Source organism: Eulemur rufifrons, chromosome 2, assembly GCF_041146395.1.
Source record: "Eulemur rufifrons isolate Redbay chromosome 2, OSU_ERuf_1, whole genome shotgun sequence".
In the NCBI taxonomy this organism is placed as follows: Eukaryota; Metazoa; Chordata; class Mammalia; order Primates; family Lemuridae; genus Eulemur; species Eulemur rufifrons.
The window spans coordinates 7,904,869-7,917,940 of NC_090984.1; the positions used below are offsets into that span (position 1 = coordinate 7,904,869).

The 13,072-nt window shown below is 42.8% G+C and overlaps 1 protein-coding gene and 1 non-coding gene across 2 annotated transcripts; one reads left to right on the forward strand and one right to left on the reverse strand.

Annotated features, from left to right (window-relative positions):
- The first annotated feature begins 437 nt into the window (after positions 1–437).
- On the forward strand, positions 438–577 carry LOC138380969 (U4 spliceosomal RNA). Its single transcript, XR_011232931.1, has one exon. It is a non-coding gene; the product is annotated as a U4 spliceosomal RNA (small nuclear RNA).
- An 8,893-nt stretch (positions 578–9,470) lies between these two features.
- Positions 9,471–10,415, reverse strand: LOC138393028 (olfactory receptor 2Z1-like). Its single transcript, XM_069484046.1, has one exon. The coding sequence runs from the start codon at positions 10,413–10,415 to the stop codon at positions 9,471–9,473; it is 945 nt and encodes a 314-aa protein (XP_069340147.1).
- Between the last annotated feature and the right edge of the window lie 2,657 nt (positions 10,416–13,072).

Consider the following 13,072-nt stretch of genomic DNA (forward strand, 5'->3'; position numbering starts at 1 on the left):
AAATTAGAGTGTTGATTGGTGAGGAGTTGGATTATGAAAATTAGAATGGGAATATTTGGGTGGATATATATGAAAAATGAGAACTTTGAACCCCCAACCCCTGCCCCCCACGTTTTGCTTTCTAGCAAAAAACAAACCAAACCCAACCACTCTTTTCCTAAATGATGAGATTAGTCTTACCTGGTTTGAAGACTTTGCAACAACTTTACTTAAGGCAGTTGCCTCACAGGAGGTTACTGATTCTCCTTAAGACCTACCTTATAAATGATATTAATATTATTAATGATACTTGAACATTTTCCCTTTTGACCTTTATTACTGCTTTGCTGGGGTGTAACTCACATTCAATAATTGGTATATATTTCAATGCAGAATTTCAATGAGCTCCAGCATATGTGTGACCCGGGAAATCATCACCACAATCAAGATACTGAACAAGGTCTGCACAGCGGTAGTATCATAACCAATGAGGTTCATATAAGGGATGGTTATTGTGAATTAAAAACTCTTCCCAACACCCTGCGATGGTGACTTGTGACATAGTCAGCATTGGCAATTTTGAACAATCTCTGTGGACATTGCATAATAATAATAAAAAAGATACCGAACAATTTTTGAATGCCTGAAGTCTAAATGCTTTTCTCTCTATTTCTCTCTCTGTCTCTCTATCTCTGTGTCTCTCAGTCTCTGTCTCTGTTTCTTTCTCTCTCTCTCTCTGTTTCTCTCTCACCCACACACACCCTTACACACATGCTTGACATGGTTCCTGTCCTCCATTCTCAAGGAAGAATGTGTGAACAAATGAAGTGGATCCACCATCCATGTTGTGGCTGCATGTTTGTGTGTCCCCTTCAAAATTGATGCGTTGACCCAAGTCCACAATGTGATGGCATTAAGATGTGGAGCCTTTGGGAGATAATTAGGTCATGAGGGCGGAGCCCTCATAAGTGTAATTAGTGCCCTTGGGGAAAGAGAGCCACACTCACTGTGTCCTTTTTCATTTTCCTCCATTTCTGCTGAGCCAGGGGTGGTGAGAGACCCTGGTCTTTGGGGCACTTACTTTAGGGAGAACCTTCTACAAGGGCCTTAGAAATCTTATAAAAGAGACCCCAGAGAGGTGCTTTGCCCCTTCCACCATGTGGAGACATGGCTATAAAGTGCCATGTCCAGACCAGAAAGCCTGTCTTCACCAGACACAGAGTCTTCTGGTGTCTTGATCTTTGACTTCCCAGCCTCCAGCACTGTGAGATATAATGCTTGTTGTTTATAAGCCACGCAGTCTATGGTGTTTTGTTACAGCAGCCAGAATGAACTAGGACAGGCCAGTATTTCTGGATTCTATCCACACTGCTTGGGCTGAGGTTACCCTCCTGGGCTTCTCCCGGTGGACACCCTTCAGGACTTTCAGCCTCCCTGATAATCTTCCCCGCCACCTTCACTGCCTCAAACCAGACACCAGGTGTTGTCCACCCCTCTTGCCTCTTCCTCACACACAGGGCCAGTCCATCACCACCCTCCTGATCTGACCTCCTTCCTGTCCTCTGCACCCCTTCCTAGAGCCCTCACACGGTTTGCATCCTCTCCCTCCTGGACTGCCCATCTGCCCCTCACTGGTCACCTGAACGCCTCCTCTAACTCCCCACCACCCCGGCAATCTGCAAAGTAACCCGACCTGCCTCTCCCATGCGGGGCCCCTTCGGCAGCTCCCCATTTCCCTGCTGTAGACAGTTCACAGTGCTGAGCACTCACTGAGTGATTTTCTGCATGCTATTTTTCTCATTCCCTGAGGTAGCTACTGTTACTCTGTTCTTTAGGGGAGGACACGGCAGCTCCAGGAGGTGAAGTCACCCAGTCCGTTTGGTTCCAAAGCCCATTGTTAAATACATTGCGACATAAGATCTATTATGACACATGTGAGATGTTTATGGTCTCATTTATGTAACATGTAGACTAACTATCCAATGCCCAGAGAGGCAAAGTTACTTGTCGATGGTCACACAGCAGGTCTGGCTGACTCCAGAACGCCTGCTTTCTCTTTCTGTTTTCACCTGTTCTACCTCTCTCCCCATTTACCTGGAAGGTGAGCGATGTTGTCAGCCTTATTGCCCACGATGGCCCATCCATCTGTGCCTTCTGGCTTTGGGGGTATCTGTCCAGTGGAGAGCTGGATTATGTGGGGGATGGGGTCAGGGCTTTGCCCATGGGGGGCAGGTCCCTGGGGGGGGGGCTGACAGTGCTCCTACCCCCATCCCTGCACCCTGAGCTGAGCCCCTGAGTCCCTTATTAGGGAGCCAGATGCCACATAATTGTCTGCACCAAATGGAACCACAGTTCGCTGTGGCCACTTGGGGAAAGAGAGCCACACTCACTGTGTCCTTTTTCATTTTCCTCCATTTCTGCTGAGCCTGGGGTGGTGAGAGACCCCGGTCTTTGGGGCACTTACTTTAGGGAGAACCTTCTACAAGGACCTTAGAAATCTCAGAATTCCTTGGCATTCCTGGGTCATTGGTGGCAAGTCCTTGGTGCTCCTCTATTGCTCCAAATCCCACCATGGCTCACATACCTAGACAGTGGCCTCCGCACTTTTTTACATAGCACTTTTATAATTAAAAGCATTGGTACCATATACTCATGCTTATTTTTAAATTATGTACAGGCACTACAGAGATAATATATAATATTTTACCTAATGTACAGCATTTTGCCTAATATGTGATATTTTACATAAATATAACCTGTGAATATTAATTTATAAAAGGCAAGAGTGAAATAAATACAATTTACATGGATTTTTAATTATGGGAGGCTTCATAGCATTCTTAGCTTATACCTCAAGGCACATATCAAGGTTAACATCAATGCACACAAATCTGTCCTCTTGACGTTTTTGAGTTTTGGAGGGCTGACATCTACCCCAGCTGTTTCAGTTATCAATTGCTGTGTGACAAGTAACCTCAAAAGTTAGTAGATAAAAACAACATTAATTTTGCTTATGAATTTCAATTTGAACAGGACTTGGCGAGGTCAGCGCATCTCTTCCACTCGATGGCTAGGCGCTGGGATCCATTGGAGGCGAAATGTACTCTGGCTGTCGGGTGGACCTCAGCTGGGGCTGGGCTGGAACACCTGCAGATGGCGCCTCCAGGTGACTGCTGGGCTTCCTCACAACATGGCTGCTGGCTTCCAAGAGCTAGGACCAGGTGGAAGCTGTATCACCTTTAATTACAGCCTTGGAAGTCACATAATGCCACTCTGTCACAGACACAGCCTCCCCCCAGCACCCGATTTAAGGGGAGGGAACTTCAACCCTACTTCTCAATGGAGAAATGTCAACATCAGATTGTAAGAAGATTATGCAGGTGGGAGATAGATATACTGGTATGGACATCCTTGGAGAATGTAATCTGCCAAATCAGCTGATAGATTATTTTCCCATCACATTGTGCCCAGCAAAGGGTCCTTCCTTAGTCATTTTCACAGGCACGGTGCTTGCATTGTTAAAATGAATTTCATTCTGTCGGTACCTTTCAAGGAACTTTCTTGAAACTACTTGTCCATTATGTGAGGGTTCGTTTGGTTAAACCTGGGTAGCTCAACCCATCTCTGTACTCTGCTAGACATGCCACTTCCTAAGAGAGAAATTAAAATGTAGTTTTACATTAAATTTACGTGTGTGTATACACTTTTTCTATAAAAAAGGAAAAGATCTTTATAATTTTCCTCTTGAAATTATTTTGCTACCATGAGTTTATGTAACCCTTAGCTGGATACTTAGAGGATTACCAAAGCAAGGTTTTTTAAAAAAACTTTTTAATTTTGAAATAAATATAAACACATGACAAGTTCTTAAAATAGGACATAGAATCCTAGATACCCAATAGAATCTGTTTACTCAATAGCTACATCTTACATAACCACAGTACAGTATCAGATCCCCAGAAATTCACACTGGTACAACGTGTGTATACAGTTCTATGTGATTTTATTACGTGTAGATTCGGGTAGCCGTCACCACAATCAAGCGACAGAACTGTTTCCGGACTGCAAGAATCCCTCCTGTTAGGACACTTATCCGCCCCCTCCTCCTTGAAACCACTAACCTGTTCTCTGTCTCTATAATTTTAGATATTTTGAAGGCATCACAGAAATGGAGTCATACAGTATACTACCTTTTGTGACTAACTTTTAATTTTTTTTGCACTCAACAAAATGCCCTTGAGACCCATCCAAGTCATTTTGGATATGTTATGGGTTTTTTTTTTTGTTTTTTTTTTTATCGTTGGGTATGCTATGAGCTGAATTGTGTCCTCCCCTCCCACCCCAAATTTATACGTTGAAGCCCTAAGGATAGGGTCTTTATAGAGGTAATTAAGTTAAAATGAGGTCATGAAGATGCACCCGAATGTATATGACTGGTGTCCTTATAAGATGAGGCAATTTGGACACAGACATGCACAGAGGGAAGACGAAATAGAGACACAGGGTGGAGTCGGCCATCCACAAGCCACGGAGAGAATCCGGGAACACGTTCTTCCCTTATGGCCATTAGAAGGAACCAACCCTGCTGACACCTCGGTCTCGGACTTTTAGACTCCAGAACTGTGAGAAAATAGATCTCTGTTGTCTTAAGCCACCCAGTCTGTGGCACTCGGCAGCCCTAGGAAACTGATCCAGGGTGGTAGCCATTGCATGGATGTATTAGAGTCTGTTTAACCATTCACCTGTTGAAGAACATTTGGGTCATTTGTGCGGGCTGTAATGGTGTTTTTATAAATGCTAATGCCAACAAGGAATGGAGTTAATGTGACATTCCATTTGGCAGTCGTTTCTTTAAACGTTTATTGATTTCTGTTTTTGTGGTTTTCCTTTTGTATTTTGCAGCCAAACTCTTTGTTCTTTCTCTTTTTGTTTTCTTTTTCTTTCTTCTCCTTCCTTCCTTCCATCCTTCCTCCCTTCCTCCCTTTCTCTCTTTCTTTTTCTTTCTTTCTTTCTTTCTCTTTCCTTCTTTCCTTCCGTCTTTCTCTTTCTTTCTTCCTTCCTTCCCTCCTTCCTTCCTTTCTCTCTCTCTCTTTCTTTCTCTACCCAGATCTCCAGTAATTTCAGAGTCTCCTGAGACGAAGCAGGGGCAGGGAGGGCACTGCCCGGTTTTGATATTTGGAAAGAAATAGCTGGGCCTGTCCAGACTCTGAGCAGCAAAATATGATGCCCCTGGAGAATTTTCCGAAACGACCCATTTGACTTTGACATGCTAGTGCCTCCTGGTGATTGGTTTGGAATATATGCCACAAAAGAGTTGCAATCAACCTACTGTTGAGGAATGAATTCATATACAGCCATGGACATGTGTCACTTAGTGACAGGGATACCTTCTGAGACATGTGTCATCAGGTGATTTTTGTCATTGTGCAAACATCCTAGAGTCCACTTACACCAATCTAGATGGTATAGCCTACTACACACCTAGGCTGTCTAGTGTAGCCTATTGTTCCTACGGTACAAACCTGAACAGCATGTTACTGTACTGAATACATAGGCACCAGGTGCAGTGGCTCACGCCTGTAATCCCAGCACTTTAGGCCCAGGTGGGAGGATGGCTTGAGGCCGGGAGTTCAAGACCAGCCTGAGCAACATAGCAAGATCCGTTTCTACCAAGAGAAATAATGCATGGAAAATGTTCATTACAGCCTTATTCATTAAAAAACCCCATGGGCAATTGGAACACAATGGTAAGTATTTGTGTATCTAAACTTATCCAAACATAGAAAAGGTACAGTTAACATATGGTGTTATAATCGTATGGGACCACCGTCATATACTCGGTCTGTCACTGACCGCACTGTCAGTGTGTGGATATGGCAGCGCAGCAGCAGAAAGAGCTCTCTGTGATGGGATCCACCCCCCGGTTCTGGCCTCAAAGTTACTCCATCCTGTGTAGCTCCGAACACAGAGCCCCCCCAAGACATATGCTCTCTCTTTATGTCTCCCCGTCTTGCACCTGCAGTCCCCACTGTCATTTCCTCCAGCCTTTAAATTTTTTAAAAATTGAGGTATAATTTATATATAGTAAAACAGTGGTCCCCAACCTTTTTGGCACCAGGGACCGCTTTCACGGAAGACAATTTTTCCGCAGACTGGGGTGGGGGTGGGGGGATGGTTTCGGGATGATTCAAGTGCATTACATTTACTGTGCACTTCATTTCTATCATTATTACATTGTATTTCTATTATTATTACACTATAATTTTGTTACATTGTAATTTCTATTATTATTACATTGCAATATATAATGAAATAATTATACCACTCACCATAGGTTGGGGACCCTTGCTTCTTGAGATTAGACAAATGTAATTACTTATGTTATTGTCACCCAAATCACGACAGAGAATATTCACCCAAATCAACAAACAGCGATTTCAACATCACTAAACCAAGATAGAGAGTGTTCCCATCACTCCAGAAATGTCCCTTTTGCCCCTTTCTGTCCCAATCCCATTCTACCCTTCCCAGGGCAACCACTGAATTTCTATCGCCATAGATCCATTTGTTTTTGTCTTTTCTTAAACTTCAATAAATGGAATTATTGTGTATTTTTTTCTGTTGGGCTTCTTCATGCAATATAATGCTTTTGAAATTCATGCACGTTGTTTTATGTGTCAGTATCTCATTCCTTGTGATTGCCACATAGTATTCCATTGTATTGTACAGATAGATTACATTTTGTTTATCTGTTCTCCTGTAAATGGACATTTGGGTTACTTCTGTTGTTTTGCTATTATGAATAAAGCTGTTACGAATATTTTCATACAAGTCTTTTTTGTGGATGTGTGCATTATGTCTCAACTTAGGGGGTGAATTGTTGAGTCACAAGGGAGATGTGTGTTTAACTTTAATAGAAAGCACCAAACCATTTTCCAAAGCGATTGCATTGTTTTACACTCCCTCTAAGCAAATTATGAACATTCCAGTTGGTACCAACACTTGGTATTGTCAGTTGTCTAAATTTTTCCCACCCAAATGTGTGTTGTGTAAGTGTCTCCTTGTTATGCGATTTTGCCTTTCCCTGAGGATTAATGATATTAAACATGTTTTCATGGGCTTATTTCATGTGCTATTCACATCTCTTCATTTGTGAAGTGTCTGTTCAAGTCTCTTGCCCATTTAAAAATGAGTTTTAAAAATTAAGTTTGTGGGAGTTCTTTATACATTATGAATATAAATTATTATTATTATTTTTTGAGACAGGGTCTCACTCTGTTGCCCAGGCTAGAGTGCAGTGGTGTCATCATAGCTCACTGCAGCCTCCAACTCCTGGGCTCAAGAGATCCTCCTGCCTCAGCCTCCCAAGTAGCTGGGACTATGGGTGCACTCCACCATGCCCAACTAATTTTTTTCTATTTCTGGTAAAGACGGGGTCTCACTCTTGCTCAGGCTGGTCTGGAACTCCTGACCATAAGTGATCCTCCTGCCTCAGCCTCCCAGAGTGCTAGGATTACAGGCTTGAGCCACTGTGCCTGGCCATGAATAAATTCTTTGTTAGATATATTATCAAAAATATTTCTCCCAGTCTGTGTTTGCCTTTTATTTTTTAAACGGTATCTTTTGATAAGCAAAGTTTTTAATTATGATGAAGTCTCATTTATGAACTGTTTTAGGGTTAGTGTGTTTTGTGCCCTGCTAAACATTTTCTTGCCTACTCCATGGTCTTATGTTTTCTTCTAAAAACTTTAAAGTGTTAGATTTTACCTTCAAGTTTATGATCCATCTCAGCTCAATGTTTGTGTATGGTCTGAGGTAGGTCACGGTTAATTTTTTTTTCTTTGAGAGTATCCAGTTGCTTCAGCACACTTTGTTGAATAGATTCACCTTTCCCCTTGACTGCAGAGTCTTTGTAGAGAACCAATTGACTAAATACGTGTGAGGCTATCTCTGGACTCTATTTTGTTGTGAAATTAGGTAGCGAGTCCTTTAACTTTGCTCTTTTTTTCCTCACAATTGTCAACTTATTCAAGGTCACACTTGTAATTTCTATATAGATTTTAGATTCAGGCTGTGAGTTTCTATGAAAATCTTGTGAGTATTTATATTAGGATTAATATACAGATTTATAGATTAATGTTGGAAGAATAAACATTGTAATCATTTTGAGTCTTATTCATGAACATGGTATATCTCCTCATGTATTTAAAAAAATTATTTTAAAAAATTTTGTATTTTTCAATGTAAAAGTCTTGCACACATTTATTACATTTATTTCTAGTTATTTTATGGTTTTTTTTTTTTTTTTTTTTTTTTTTTGTTGAGACAGAGTCTCACTTTGTTGCCCAGGCTGGAGTGAGTGCCGTGGCGTCAGCTTAGCTCACAGCAACCTCAAACTCCTGGGCTTAAGCGATCCTACTGCCTCAGCCTCCCGAGTAGCTGGGACTACAGGCATGCGCCACTATGCCCGGCTAATTTTTTCTATATAGATTTTTAGGTGTCCATATAATGTCTTTCTATTTTTAGTAGAGACGGGGTCTCGCTCAGGCTGGTCTCTAACTCCTGACCTTGAGCAATCCACCCGCCTCGGCCTCCCAGAGTGCTAGGATTACAGGCGTGAGCCACCGCGCCCGGCCTATTTTATGGTTTTTGATGCTATTATAAATATTATTGCTTTAAAAATGTCATATGCCAATTATTTGCTGATAACACATGGGAATATAATTGATTTTTAATAGGCTAAACTTGCCCCCTACATTTGCTATATTCATTTATTGGTTCTAGTAGTTTGTAGATTTTTGAGTTTCTATGTATACAACCAGGTTGCCTGCAAGAAGACAGTTTGAAGAAATCTTTATGACTCTGTTTCTTTTTCTTATCTGATGGTTAGAACCTCCAGTGAAATGTTAAATAAAAATGATGAGAGCAGACATTCTTGCCTTTTTCCCAGTCATAAAGGGGAAAGAATTCAGTCTTTCACTATTATGTTTGATGTTAGATGTATGTTTTTTTGTATGTACTATTTATTATATTGAAGAATTTTCCTTCTACGTATAGTTTGTTGAGCTTTTCTTATTTTAAGATTACTGCATATTGAATGTTGTCAAATGATTTTCCAGTATCTATTGAGATAACCTCTTGCTTTTTTCTTTTATTCTGTCAATATGCTGCATTATACTGATAGATTTTCAAATAGCAAATAGCAAATCCAACTTGTACTCTTGAAGTAAACCTCACTTGGTCATGATGATCTTTTTTATATATGATGGGATATTTCACTACTATTTTCTGCAGGATTTTTTTTACAGCTATGTTCATGAGGAATACTGATCTCTAATTTTATCTTCTTATAAAGTCCTTGTTGGGTTTCGATATCAGGGTTTTTCTGGTTTTATAAAATGCGTAAGTGTTTCTATCTTCTCTTTAAGAATTTGTATGGGATTGGCATTATTTCTTTCTCATGTAATTGAAAGAATTTACCAGCAAAGAGGTCATCTCTTTGACCAGAAGCCACCTCTGCCAAGGACCTTGACCAAAGCCACCTGAACCTCTCTGTTCCTCAGGCTGTAGATGAGGGGGTTCAGTGTAGGGGTGATGAGACTGTAGAAGAGAGAGACCACGTTGTCCTGCTGTGGGCTGTGGTAGGTGCCTGGCACCATGTACATGAACAGGGCAGCCGCGTAAAAGAGTCCCACCACGGCGATGTGTGAGGAGCACGTGGTGAAGGCTTTGTGTCGGGCCTCTGCTGAGTGCATGTGAAGAACAGCTGCCAACACATGGCCATAGGAGATTGCGATGAGCGACATGGGCAGTAGCAAAATCAGCACCGCTGAGACGGACAGCGCCAACTCGTAGGCAGATGTGTCAGCACAGGAGAGCTTGAGGAGGGCGGGCACCTCACAGAAGAAGTGGTCCACATTGCGTGAGGCACAGTATGGAAAGTGCAGGGTGATGGACGTCTGGATGGAGGCCACGAGCACACCTGAGAACCAGGAAGTGCCCACCATGAGCAGGCAGACTTGATGTTGCATGAGCATGGGATAATGCAGGGGGTGGCACACGGCAACGTAGCGGTCATAGGACATGAGGGACAGCAGGACAATTTCAGAGATGCCCATCACCATCAGGAAGAACATCTGAGCTGCACACCCCCCGAATGAGATGGAGCCCCCTCCCTGCAGGAAGTCGGCTGCCATCTTGGGGATGGTGATCAGTAGAAACCCAATGTCCAACAGAGAGAGCTGACTGAGCAGGAAGTACATGGGTGTGTGGAGCTTGGATTCTGTGCTGATCAAGAAGAGCAGGACGGTGTTGCCCAGAAGGCCTGTGGTGAATGTGGCAGCCACCAGGGAAAACAGGACCAAGTGTGGCCCTGTGTGGCTGAAGAGTCCCATGAGAATAAAATCTGTGGCCATTGATTGATTTGATTCCTCCATCCTCCAGGAGGCGTAATTCACCTGCAGGAAGAACAGCGCATTTGGCAAGAGGTCTCGATGGGGCTAGTTTCATCTTACACGCTAACTTCAGTTGTTTGATGGTGGCTGTCTGGAGTCTCTTGGGAAAGGGTATGAGCAGCTCAGGCTCATTAAGACAAAAAATATACCATAATTGATCCTTATGTCTGCTCTGGTCAGGAGGTGGGGAACAGTAACATTGTGCCCTGATTTTGCCATTTCTAACTAAAAGTCTTACCTTCCCCCTCCAGAAAAACACTACCTACAAATGCTTGGAGTTAAACTGTCTGTCCCCAGGCTAGCAAACACAAGACAGCCCAAGTGAAATGTCAGAATACATACCACCCCGGATTCCCTGGGGCCAAAGCCAAGGTGAGATTCTGACGAGACTAGAATGTGATGTAGGGAGAACTTGCCCAAGATAATAGGGGATGATGAGGTTGGATTAAAAAAATTAAGTCTAGAACCATGAGAAAGGGCTTGTTTCCAAATTATTGTGTGAGAGAAGGGCAGAGCCAAAGTTTGCAATGAGGCAGAGGTGGGATGATATTTAGGATGTGGACCTAGGGACATATGAGTGATCGAGGTTGGAACTCATATGTCCCTTTACAGTGCAGGTGTGTGAGAAGTTGTCCAGAACATCAGCCATCTGTCTGAGGCTTGATTTTGTAGGACAGGAGTGGAGAATATTATGCTTAGCACTCAACAAAATTCTGCTGAATGAATGTAGTTGACAAAAAAGACGACCAATGAGATGATGGATGAGAAGGGACTGCCCTGACCTAGCAAAGAATATCTGATGTTCTTACTCTCAACCTCACCTTCCAATGAGCAAACCCATATTGTCCTGAAATGCCATTTGCACACATCACTTCTAACACTGAGAACTTCTGGATGCAAGGAGCATCTCTTGCCATGATTAGTGGGGAGATATAGAGGAGAACAGAGAGATGGAAGGGGAAGCTGGCTTTTTCAGACAAGGAGGGTAGACCTTGGATGGATCCAGTAAAGGTCTGCTTTACCAGATGCCCAAAGAAGTTGGGCTACTTGAAAACCAGGAAGGGTCCCTGTTGGGTGGGTGACTACTTAAGGTCCTCTGGTGCCCAAATCAATGATGCACCTACCTTGGTTATCTTTTAGGTTCTCCAACTTGATTCTCTGTAATCATGAATCTCGATCAAGATGTTTTTCCTTTGCTTAACCTCTGACTGCCATCTCTAGCTCTAGCTCTTTGTTTTGCTCACCTCGATGTCACACTAAAGCTGGAGTTTAAGGCTTTCTTTTGAGACAGAGTCCAAAAGTTCATAGTGTTGAAATGGTCCAGAACATAATTCAGAAGTTCTCAGTATTGGAGACGATGTGTGCAAGTGGTGTTTCAGGACAGTATGAGTGTGCTTATTGGAAGGTGAGGTTGAGAGTAAGAACATCAAATGTTCTTTGCTAGGTCAGGGAAGTCCCTTCTCATCCATCGTCTCATCGGTGTCTGTCTGTCTTTCTTTCTTTCTTTCTTTCTTTCTTTCTTTCTTTCGACAGAGTCTCACTTTGTTGCCTGGGCTAGAGTGCCATGGCGTCAGCCTAGCTCACAGCAACCTCAAACTCCTGGGCTCAAGCGATCCTCCTGCCTCAGCCTCCCGAGTAGCTGGGACTACAGGCATGTGCCACCATGCCCGGCTAATTTTTTTCCTATATATTTTTAGTTGTCCAGCTAATTTCTTTCTATTTTTAGTAGAGATGGGGTCTTGCTCTTGCTCAGGCTGGTCTCGAACTCCTGAGCTCAACAATCCACCCACCTCAGCCTCCCAGAGTGCTAGGATTACAGGTGTGAGCACCGTGCCTGGCTTTAAGGCTTTCTTAGATTACTACACATTTTGATTTTTGTCCCCAACTATTCATTCATTCATTCATTCAGTGACAGTTAATTGAGCTCCTCCTTAGCGTGAGTCACTGAAGGAGGCAGAAGGAACACAGTAGTGAAAAAGATGAACAAGGTCATGCTTCCATGCATGAGGCTCAGAGTTTCATTGCAGAGAGAGAAGAAAGAAGTAAACCATATACTTTTTAAATAGAAATAAATGTAAAAAACATAAACAGAGTGATCGTATAGGAACTTGCTAGGGAAAATATCTTTGGATGACACGGTTGAGGGAGGTCTTTCTGGACAGGTGAGAGCTGCTGTCAAAATCTAACAAACTGCTATGAGAAGGGAAGGGGAGACCTAACTAGCCCACTTCACATGTGCTTGGGAATCAGACAGGCCAGTTGTGGTTCTGTCGAACAAAACATTCTACAGGAATGAAATCTACCCAACAATAGCATGCAGAGCTTCCTGAGGTCGAGTCTGTCCTATTCAATCAACAATGGATGGGCTGGAAATACAAAGACTCCTTAGCAAGGCCTGCAAAGCACTTAGAGTTTGGTAGGGATGCAAGCAGCTAAGCAAACCAGTTCAGGACCGTATGAAAAGAGAAGCAACAGAGACATATACATGGTGCTGTGGGTTCTCGGAGAGGTCTGGAGCCCAGCTTTGCCTTGGAGTGATAGTGGTTAGAAAAAAATGTCACAGAAAAGGAGACCTTTCAGCTGAGTATTGAAAATCAGCAGGAATAATTTTCTAGGCAGATCGAGAAAGCAAGGTCATC